Source organism: Motacilla alba, chromosome 2, assembly GCF_015832195.1.
Source record: "Motacilla alba alba isolate MOTALB_02 chromosome 2, Motacilla_alba_V1.0_pri, whole genome shotgun sequence".
NCBI classification, from domain to species: Eukaryota; Metazoa; Chordata; class Aves; order Passeriformes; family Motacillidae; genus Motacilla; species Motacilla alba.
The window spans coordinates 7,740,790-7,751,890 of record NC_052017.1 but is presented as its reverse complement, the minus strand read 5'-3'; the positions used below and the strand labels follow the sequence as shown (position 1 = coordinate 7,751,890).

The 11,101-nt window shown below is 57.9% G+C and overlaps 1 protein-coding gene across 1 annotated transcript in view; it reads right to left on the bottom strand.

Annotated features, from left to right (window-relative positions):
- Positions 1 to 4,440: 4,440 nt before the first annotated feature.
- Positions 4,441 to 11,101, bottom strand: part of INSIG1 (insulin induced gene 1) — a 37,086-nt gene continuing 30,425 nt past the window's right edge. The window contains exons 5-6 of the mRNA XM_038130145.1: positions 5,914 to 6,065; positions 4,441 to 4,689 (exon numbers count right to left, since the gene is read on the bottom strand). Coding sequence (XP_037986073.1) covers positions 4,441 to 4,689; positions 5,914 to 6,065 — 401 coding nt within the window. The remainder of the gene's footprint in view (positions 4,690 to 5,913; positions 6,066 to 11,101) is intronic.

The following is an 11,101-nucleotide window of genomic DNA, read 5'->3' as shown; positions in this document are numbered from 1 at the left end:
GCTGGGGGGGCGTCCCGCCCTGCCCTGCCGCCCGCCCTGCGCCGCGCTACGCCCCGGCGGCCGCCGCCGCCGCGCCCGGGCACTTCCACTCGGGTTGTTGTCCTTTAGGTTTTAACGGGGCCCCCGCCGCTGACGTCGCCGGCCCGGGCGCTCCGACACGTGCCTCGGGCCAATGGAAGGCCGGGCGAGCGCACACGTGGTGCGGGGCGCCCCGGTAAGTGACAGCGCCCACGCCCCTCCCCCGGACGGGCCCGGCCGCCGCGGGGATGCGCGGGGGGGAGCGGGGGGTGCCCCGCCGCGGGGTGCGCGCCGCCGCCCCCCGCCCGCCGGGGCGCCCCGGCCCCGATCGGCCGTGAGTTACCGGGGGTCTAATTGTCCCGGTGTTTACCGGGGAGGGGGCCGGCATCCCACAATTCCTTGCAGAAACGCATAAATAATATTAAGCGAGCGGCGGCGATACAAAGGGGTCCGGGGGGGGGCGGAACAGGCCCGGCCCGGTGCCCGCGGGCTGCTCGGGGGTTGCGTCCCCTCCCCGCAGCGCCGTTCGGCCGTAATTGACTCGTCCTTCCCGCAGCCGGACAGGAGCTTTTGATCCGCCCTGACCGCTCCCCAAACGGCGTCGCCGCGCCGTGCTGCCCCCCAAAACGCCGTCCCGTCACCCCTCTGGACCCCGCAAAAGCCCTCGCCTCTTTAGGACCGGGAAGCTGCCGCAGCTGCTTTGCTTGTCCGTAGGGAGAAATACCCCGGAACAAAATTAGGGAGCAAGGTGCGGCTGGATGGACGGAGTGCTGGGGGGACTGAACAGGTTGCGGGGCTCAGATCCTCTGCACGGGAGGGGAGCGAGAAGGCGGGGACGGGTCCTCCCCCCGCAGCCGACCCGAGATCCCTGTCCGGGGCCCGCTCGGTGCCACCGCCCGACGGGGCGCACCCCGAGGAGCTGCGCGACCCCGCCGAGGGCCGAGCAGGGTCGGGAGGTGATGGCCCGGCCCCGGTGTCCGCCGCGCCCCGAGCGCCGGCTCTCCCCCTAAGTGGTGTTTTTATTTGGAGGTGGCTTCCCTGCGGTGACACGCATCACTCGCCACCTTGAAGGAAAGGGACAGTGAGCCTTCCCTCTCCTCTTCTTCTTTTCCTTTTTCTTTCCTCTTTCTTTCCCTTTTTGCTTTCCTTTTTCTTACCCTTTTTTCTTTCCCGTTTTCTTTTCCTTCATTCTTTCATTTGTGTTTAATTTTAAATTCATCTCCCCATTTTCTTTGTATTTCGCAGAGGGTCGGGTTCACCAGAGAAGACCAGCAGTGGCTGATCCAAAGTTGTTTTGCTCAAACAAGCACCCAGAGGTTAATTTCTTCAAGAGCCCCATGAAAAGCGATTAGCCTGTCTCCCAAGAAGTATTTTCTAATTACTTGGAAGCTCTCGCTTTACTACTACCCCATAATTAAACGTGTTCAAGGTGCTGCACTTCAAATATTTCGCTCCCGGGCGGACCCAAGTTACCGATAAAAACTTTAAACCTCCTTGAACCCCTTGTTACCTGCCCGCTCGCTGCCGGTACAGCGTCAACCTTCCCATTCGTTATCCCGCTCCTTCGCGGGGATATTTCTAACCTGCACAGGACAGGGAGGAGAATTCCTGAGGTAAACTCCGAAGTAGGAGATAAACAAAGCTGTACAAAACAATTACTGCATCTGCCTGTCCTCTGACAATAATCCGGCACCTCAGGTATGCAGAGGCAGCGGGGGGGCGGCGAGGGGTGAAGGAGCGATCTGATACCGAACCGAAGAAATCTGAACGGTCTCATTTTTTTTTTTAATTTTTTTTTTTCCTCCCAAGGTTATTTTTATCTGGGAGCTCAATCTCTGTGAAACATTCCCCAGCAGCACTCTTGCTCGCCGGTCTGCAGTCGCCTCGCAAGCGGCATCGCAGCGTGCGGGGGCTTTTCCTCGGGAACCACTGTGGGTCACCGGGAGAGGTGGCTTGAAAATGGGAGCGTGGCTTCGTTTCCTTCTTCGCTTCAGCCTCCCCTCGCAGACCTAATGCCTGCAAATGTCACCTCTCCGCACACCAGCAATATTTTTTTTCCTTACGCTCTCCGCGTAGTTTCAACGAGGCTTATTCCCTGCTGCCACCTTTTAAAAAATTTATATGTTTTCCCTCCCTCAAATAGGTGAGGGTGAGGGTGCAGCGGAGCCCCCACATCCTGCCCTTTGCTCGGCACTGAGAACTTTAGAAACGGGATGACAAGCGGGGAGCTCGGTACGGGGAAGGAGGGAGGGAGATTGCGGCCGACCCCCGCCCGCCGCGGGCAGCGGGCAGGCTCCGCGGCCGGGGCCGGGCTGCGGGCAGGCTCCTGGACTGTTTGTGCCGCTCCTCCGAGCAAAGCCTCCTTCCAGCTTTTCCCCACGCTCGGGAAAAAGGAAACCAAAACAAAACAACAAACCCCGAGGTGCTGGGGAAATGCCCGGAGCAAGAGTGGAAGCCAAGGGAGATGCTGCACCTCCCGTTCTAACAGCGCGGAATGACCGCCTGCAAAACGCAGGCTTGCACCAAATTTCGCCGGGTTTACAGCGATTCCCCGTTTCCAGCCAGTCCCTGTCGTGCCGCCGGGGGAGGTCTGGCAGCGACCCTCCCCCGTGGGCACAGCCTGGGCACATCGCCGCGACCCCGGCGGGCCCCGTGTGCCTCCCGCTCGCACCCGGCATCACTTTTATTCCAAGCGAAGCCTTTCAGGCAGCTTTGCCAGCGCCTTGGAGCTGCTGGCGGAGGATAGAGGAGAGGGGAGAGGTCGCTGCTCCTTTGCCAGGCTGGCCGTGCCGCAGACGGCGTGCCCGGCGCTGCCCGGCCTTCCCTGGGTTCTGGCATCAATTTTGGAAGGGGAAAACCAGCAGCAACCCCCGCCTAACCCTGTGCAGGTTTTCCTGGAGCCGGCGGGCCGGAACAGCTCAGCCAGCACGGCCGCATTTCCCCAGTGCCGCCGGGTTCTCACTGCTCTGCCGACAACCACAAGGATGAAACCCATGGAACCTCCGGATTTTCCCAATTCCCCCCACGGCAGGCAGCACGAAGGGCGCTCTGCGGCCGCCAGGGTCCCACCCCGCAGCCCTCGGTGGGACCGGCACCTCCCATCCGTCCACTTCAAGCGGGAATACTTTCCCATCAACGGGGGCAAAGAGACGGGCTGGAAACCCTGGCTTCCACTTTCTTGCAAGATCATGAAAATTTCATGAGCTGCTCGTGGCGAGGGCAGAGCCCGCTGCTGCCGCGCCCGGCCCGAGACGGGGCTCCCCGCGGAACGACCGAGAGCTCCGGTGTGGGGCACGGAGGATGCTCGAGAGGGAACGGGTGCGGGTGAATGTCAGAGCCTGGACCCGGGAAAGTAGCGTTCCGTCACGGCTACCGCTCGCAGCAAGGAGTGACGGGGAGCAGCCGCCCCCCACCGCCGCCCCTTCCCACGGGAGGGAGGGTGCGCGGGTGGGGTGGGAGTGCCGGCCCCTGGCTCGCCCTGCCCCTGGCCCGGCCCTGCCCCTGGCTCGCCCTGCCCCTGGCTCTGTCCTCTCGCTGCCCCGTCCTTCCCCTGCCCTCCCCCGGCCCCTCTCCTGCCCTGCCCACGAGGAGCAGCCGCCTCCCCTCCCGCCCTCCGGCTGGGACCGGGGACAGCCTTCCCGGGCCCAATCGAAAACTGTCAAACAACGATCGTAAAAGCCTCCAATTTCGTTAAAGTTAGGTAGAAAGTAAGGGTAAACAACAGCCCAGAGCACAATAATATGGTGGTCGGCGGAAGAGAGAGAAGAGAAGAGAAGAGAAGAGAAGAGAAGAGAAGAGAAGAGAAGAGAAGAGAAGAGAAGAGAAGAGAAGAGAAGAGAAGAGAAGAGAAGAGAAGAGAAGAGAAGAGAAGAGAAGAGAAGAGAAGAGAAGAGAAGGGAAAGGAAAGAGAAAGAGGAAAGAGGGAAAGAGGAAAGGAAAGGAAAGGAAAGGAAAGGAAAGGAAAGGAAAGGAAAGGAAAGGAAAGGAAAGGAAAGGAAAGGAAAGGAAAGGAAAGGGGAAAGGAAAGGGGAAAGGAAAGGAAAAGGGAAAGGAAAGGAAAAGGGAAAGGAAAGGGAAAGGGAAAGGAAAGGGAAGGAAAACCTTTTGGTTTCCCAGGGTTGACCCCCACAGCCCTCTGCGGCGGAGCTCTGGTCCGGCTACCCGAGCCAGCGAGGCCCCGCCAGGACGCTGAGTGACACTGGGTTTCCATTCCCTCCCCGGAGTGCCTGGACTTTGTTTTGCCGAGCCCTTCTTTAAAAACCCACCGGCCCGAAGCATGACCAGGGGTGAAAACTATCTGTCGCTGCGGGAAAGTTTTTGGCCTGTGCAAAGAAATAGTTCGTGACCCCTTTTTACAAATAAATAAATAAAATTTAATTAGATTAAAAAATAAAACTGGGAGCTAAACTTTCCGCCTGTGTCTTACACCCGCAGCACCTTTGTAAAGAAACAGAAATCCGGCCCCAGTTTCTGCCCGCCGCAGCTGGGTGGGACATGGGCGGTGCAGCCCGACCCTGTCCGTCGGAACCCGCCGGGGGATGCTCGGGCTCTGGCTGTGGTTCTGTCCCGGGCAGGGCTCACGGTCCCCGGCTGAGACGGGCATCCGGCGCCTCTCCCGGAGCGGATCCGCGGGGCGGCGGCCGGGATCGCCCTTCGCTCGCTCATCTGTAGCTGTGGAGGCAGAAAAGCTTCAAAGAAGCACAGAATTATTTCCCTGAAACAGTTTTTATTTAATCTTGACAAGGCGACGCGTCCGCCCGTTTCACACACTCCCGCTCTGTGCCGGCGCCTGCACAAGTGTGCACAGTCGCGGATGTCGCGACAGAGGAACATTTCCCCGCTTCTCCCGTGACTCGGAGGAGTTAATCCGCGCAGACACAACAGGAGCTGTTGTGACGGTAAAGTTCAGCAACTCTACACCGACCCCAGCATTAGCAGGGGCTGGGGCGAGATGCTGGAGCTGCTCCTGCACTTTCCACATAGGCAGCTAATTCCCCTAAATTCCATTGGATTTACACCTCGGCATTTACTCGCAGGCAGAATAAAGCTACCGCTCTAATTAACTAGGTAATTTCCACTCCAGCTTCTCACCGGATAATCAACTTTTATGGTCTCTCGAAGGCTATTTTCCAGCTGTTGCGGAGCGGGAGCCCAGCCGCGCTCACACCGCACCGCCGAGGCTCCGGGGTCGGGCAAGCTCCGGGAGAGGTTTGGGAGAATCCCTGCCCTCCTCAGCAGGACCAGGCTCCCGGCACCTTCCCCGTCCTTCACTGCCCGACGCTTCCCAGCAATCCGGGGCTGAGGAGGCTCCTGTCGGCCCCATCGCGGGGATGGTGACCCGGGGGGAAGGAGTTGGAGGTCCACGACAGCCGCCCCCGCCCAAGAGACGGGCAGGGCTGTGCTGGGGCCGGGCTCTGGGGGAGTTCGGCTCCTCCCGGTAAAGGTGTCCCTTACCCTGGGCTGTCCTCCAGCCCTGGGTGGCCCCTACCCCTCTCGAGGGACCGGGATGGGCGACAGGCTGCACGCAGTGACGGGGGCACGGCCCGGACACGCTGCGCACACCCTGCATTTCCTCAGGGCTTCCAGGAAAACAAAACAAAACCCCCAAACCCAAGCAAACAAAAAAAACCAAAAACCACCCCAACCCCAGAACACAAAATACAAACAAAAACCTGCCCTTTCCTTTAACAAGCAACAAACAAAACTACAGTTCTCAGTGGGGTGTCCCTGTCAGGCAGGCAGGAGCGCTGCCCGCCGGGACCGCGGCTGAGGCTGGCTGCAGAACGGAGGGAGATGCTCGTTCTCGTCTCTCCTTGCTCTGAAGGAAAGTTCCGCGGGCCCCGAGAGAGAAAGCCTCGAGCCCTGTCCTTGTCCTTCGCAGCTTCCCCGCCCCACCCGCCCGCTGTGGGACCCCGACACGCTCTGCGCGCCCCTCCGCGGCCGCCGGGCCCGGGAGACGGCGGGGAAAAGCGGGGGTTCGGCGGGGGGAGGCTGGGCAAGGGGTTCAGGGGGAGAGGTCTCTGCTCCAGGGTCGCAGTACCCATTCTCTGCGAGGGAACAGGGGTGGGGAGGGCAGGCATGGTCCGGGATGGGCAACCCTTCCTTCCTTCCTTCCTTCCTTCCTTCCTTCCTTCCTTCCTTCCTTCCTTCCTTCCTTCCTTCCCTTCCTTCCTTCCTTCCTTCCTTCCTTCCTTCCTTCCTTCCTTCCTTCCTTCCTTCTCTTCCTTCCTTCCTTCCTTCCTTCCTTCCTTCCTTCCTTCCTTCCTTCCTTCCTTCCTTCCTTCCTCCTTCCTTCTTCCTTCCTTCCTTCCTTCCTTCCTTCCTTCCTTCCTTCCTTCCTTCCTTCCTTCCTTCCTTCCTTCCTTCCTTCCTTCCTTCCTTCCTTCCTTCCTTCCTTCCTTCCTTCCTTCCTTCCTTCCTTCCTTCCTTCCTTCCTTCCTTCCTTCCTTCCTTCCTTCCTTCCTTCCTTCCTTCCTTCCTTCCTTCCTTCCTTCCTTCCTTCCTTCCTTCCTTCCTTCCTTCCTTCCTTCCTTCCTTCCTTCCTTCCTTCCTTCCTTCCTTCCTTCCTTCCTTCCTTCCTTCCTTCCTTCCTTCCTTCCTTCCTTCCTTCCTTCCTTCCTTCCTTCCTTCCTTCCTTCCTTCCTTCCTTCCTTCCTTCCTTCCTTCCTTCCTTCCTTCCTTCCTTCCTTCCTTCCTTCCTTCCTTCCTTCCTTCCTTCCTTCCTTCCTTCCTTCCTTCCTTCCTTCCCTCCCTCCTCTCCCTATTTTGCCGTTCCCTTTCCCCGCAGTCCCCCTGGCTGCCGCCGCTCCCGGGGGCTGTTGCGGTCCCCGGTTCTGTCACGGCTGGCGGTGTCCTCCTGTCCCCCGAGCTCCCCTCCCGGGCTGGCGGGGCCGTGCGTGCCTCGGCCATCCCGAGAGGTGTTCCCGGCGGGAGCGGAGGCCCCGGGAGCGCAGCCTGGCCAGCCCAAACCCCGCTCCCGGCTCTGCTCGGGTGCATGGCTCCGGTGCCGCCCGGCTGAGGAGGCGGGGGGCCACCGAGGAGCTCCCGTTCCGCTTGCAGGCCCGTGAGAACAGTGACATTCCCCACCCAGGACCTTCAAAGCCAGGGTGTGGGGCGGCGGTGACAAGGCTGTCACCTCCTTTGCCTTCCCGGCAGGGACTTTTTACGGGCGGCAAAAAAGGGGCGAGAGCCGCTTTCAGCCCATCTCGGGGCTGGCTGGGCTGCGAGAGTGCCCGGTGCCACAGCGCTGAGCTGCTGCGTTGTGTAGCTTGATGCCATCATGCCGTCATATTCTTTATATTTTTGTCCTCTAGTTTTCTTGGATTCCCGGGCTGTATTTGTCTTGTCCGTCTGGGGCTGCTTCTCTAAGTCACTGTGTAAATTGAAAGGCTTTTCCCCCCTTTTTCTTGCCCTCTCCAGCTCACCACCTTTTTTTAATTAAAGCTTTTAACTCGCCTGGTGTTTACAGTCTTATGTAAAGTATCAAAACAAACAGACCCTGCCGAATACAAACACCAAAAAGAAGCTGGCCCCCCATTCTTACTCCTTTATTGTCCAAAAAAAAAAAAAAAAAAGCGCATCTCCCCATGTCATAGCTACAGTTCCAAAAGGAAATTGCTTTTATTTGTAAAGGAGGCTTTAAAAAGCAGTGACATGAAGGGGAAAAGCTCCTTAAGGGAGGAAGGTCATGGGGTTAGGGGTGAGATTAAAGGAGCTATCTTTCCACCTCGCAGCGAAAGCGGCGCTGGAGCCTCCCCAAACCTGGGAGAAGAGCTGCCGAAGGGAGGTGGAGGGGGCGAGTGAAGGGGTCGATGCTGGGGGCCGGGACTGGAGGAGGCCACGGGGCTCCAGGCAGTCCCTGGTGCCACACAGGCACCTTTCAGCTGTCAAAAGGAGTGGATGCAAAGAGGCAAAATCCCTCCCTTCAGCGCCTAAACCCTCGCATTCCCTGTGTCATACAACAGGAAACATCACAGCGAGGGAAGCGGCCCCTCCAGGGCTCCGGAGGGCGGTGGGACACAGAGGGCAGTGGGATGCAGGGTGCTGGGGCTTGGGGAAGGACATTGTGCCCCCTCCCCGAGGCCGCCGCCGCCGTCTATTTGTAGGAAGCTGGGCACAGCGATGGAAAGGAAAAGGACTGCCGAAGCAATCGCCCCAACCCTCCCTTCCCCTCTTCCGCATCCATCCGTGACGGCTGCGGTTTTTGCTGAATTAAGGTCCCTGGTGAAGGCAAGTCAGCGTGAGGGATGCGAGGGCACTTCCCTTTGCCTCCCCACAAAGGCGGCACCCTGCCTGGCCTCAGGCACGGACAGAAGCCGGGGCTCCGGGGTCAGCACCAACAAAGGTGGCTGCATCCTCCCTGCGTGCCCTCTGCCTTCCTGACCCTCGCCAGCTCCCCCGCCCCTCTGGGTGGGCACGGAACGCTCCCCTCACCTGTCTCAAACCCGGGCTGTGCCCAGCCCAGTCCTGCGGAGGAGCCTGGGGCCATCTCTGCAGAACAGCAGGGAAAAGGACGTACAGTCCTGGTTTCATTAGGGATGGAAAATGCCATTTCCACTGCCAAGAGGGATGCAAACAACCCCAAGAGTGATGCAAATGTCCATCTTGGCACTATTTGGAATTCGGGTCCTGACTGTCCGTCCCCCCGTGCTCAGGACGTCCCCAGTAATTTGTGATCCCCACGATGGCAGGGGAAGGCGTCAGTGGTGACACCTCTCTTGCTCCTGGGCTGCTGCCAGCGCAGGGGAGCCGCCGTGACGTTTCCCTGCAGCCCTGGAGAGGTGTCCTGCAGGAAGGACATTTGGAAGGAGAGCTGTGGTCACGCTTCCACATGAGGATGAGGGTGGAGAGGGGACCAGGTCTGCCCGACTCAGCACTGCAAGAGCCGCACCGTGCGCTTATTCCTGAAACCAGGATGCAGATACAGGGGCGATTCTGCTCGGGCTGCGGGAAGACGCGGGTGTTCGCTGTGCGCAGCATTTGAGGCAGGTGTTGGTGAGGTGGCCACTTGCTGCCGTGACCCTGAGCAGACAGCTTTGTCCCTGCGTGCCTCTGCGGAGAGGATGCTCACACGCCGTCTCTCCTGCTCCTTCCTGCAGTCCCAGGGCTCTGTGACATTTGGCTCTGCGGCTTCTGCCTGGCACTTCCAGTCCCCAAATCTATTCTCACTTTCTTCTCCGAAGTGCAGCGGCCGCATTGTTCTCGGCATTTAGAGAGCGTGTGTGAGAATGGATGTGCGGGAGGCTGCTCCTCTCCTAAAATATGTGCATTTAAATTGTCCGAGGGAATTACCGACATTAGCCTGCTTTGTTTTTTGGGTTTTATTAGTGTCATTCAGTAAATATCCCCCTGCAACCTGGGGAGCGAATGCCCAGCCGTGCTCACTGGAGATGCCACTTGGCACTGCGCCTGCCACAACTGCTGGAGGACAGCAAATCCATCCCTCCTTGGCTCGCAGGCATTGGCGCAGCCTCAGCTTGTGCAGAGCTGGCTCCTGAGCCCGTCTGAGCCGGGTCACAGCTCCCCTGACTTACGGACTTATGTGCCACGAAGCATCTGCAAACTGTGCTGGCTGGGGAGCTGTCCCAGAGGTGCGGATTCCCCTCACTCAGGCAAACACCAGCGGCTCATGTGGACCAGGAATTTGTCTTTTCCTTTCCCCTTACCTTTCTGCATCATCGGTTTTATATAAAACCACAGGATAGACCAGAAAGCCTAGCACACACCGCTCGCTGAGAATTGACTGGGTGTTGTAGATACACACTGCTTCCATAAATATTTATGGAGTTACAGTCAGCCTTGGTACGGGCAAACAAATGTAAATAACGCCACGCACTCCTAGTGTGCTCCGGATGGTGTTGTGAGCAGGAATAGCCTTTCCTTGTGAAATCAATTTAATGAATCACTTATAGTCGGAGGGAAATAATCCCAGCAGCATTATTATGCCTAATGGTAGGAGCATTGTGATGATGGCTGTGTTATCCAGCAAGCCTGGGAGTACGGGTCTGGGGAAGTGAGACATTTCCCAGCAGAGGAAGATGAAGATGAGGTGGCAGAAATGAGGAAGAAAGTGCTGGATTTTCCTGGCTGCTAAGTCAGGGTGCTGTGATGTTAACTGGGGAAGTGGGTGTTGGGCAGGGAGAGGCACTCTGAGCAGAAGGACTTTGTAGGGAGGGGAGTGAGCAGGGGGTGGATGACCTAAAATGGATAGGCTTGTGTGGGAATGGATGTTGTGTGCCCTGGGCCCCTCTGGTATCAAATGCCTCTAAGCAGAAAGGTTCATTTTCAAGTGATTTTGTCCCCTAAATATCTGCACTCTCAGCCAACACTGCCAAAACTTCCCAGGACATGGATGTCTTGCATTTTTCATCTCTGCCAGAAAACGGAAGAGATGAACAGTTCCAGGATGAAATCTCCATTTCAGATCAGAATTTGTCATGTCTTTGGGTGAGTGACTTCGTCTTTCTCTTTCACTGGCTGTGGACATGTTCCTGAAGTCATTCTCAGGCCACAGAATCATAGAACCTTAGAATCCTTCATGTTGGAAAAGACCTCTGAGGTCATTGAACGGAACCATTGTTAACCCAGCCCTGCCAAGCCCACCACTAAACCTTGCCCCTGAGTGCCACACCTACACGTCTCTTGAATCCCTGCAGGGTTGGTGTCTCCAGCACTTCCCTGGGCAGCCTGCACCAGTGCCAGACAAGCCATCCACAGGTTATTCCAAGCAACCCTCCAGCAGTGGGATGGCTCACAGGGCTGACACACACGGGTCACTGTTAGTGCTGATCTGCTCTCAGCGGGTGGATGGTGCCCTCAGAACCAGGTCACATTTCTGGAGATCTTTCCTAGCTTATAGTTTTCCCTTTGCCAGCATGTTTCAGCCAGGTAATTAATGTTAGGCCATGTAGGGAAAGTAAAAGCAGAAGGGGCTAGCATATGGACAAATAAAAGTGCATTTAAGAAATTTCAACCTTTTTTTTTTGATATCCATCAGCTCAAACAGCAAGAAACCTCTTCTTTATCTGGATGTGACCTTTGCAGAACTTCTCTATGTGCTGACTCTGGGTGTACAAGCTCAGGG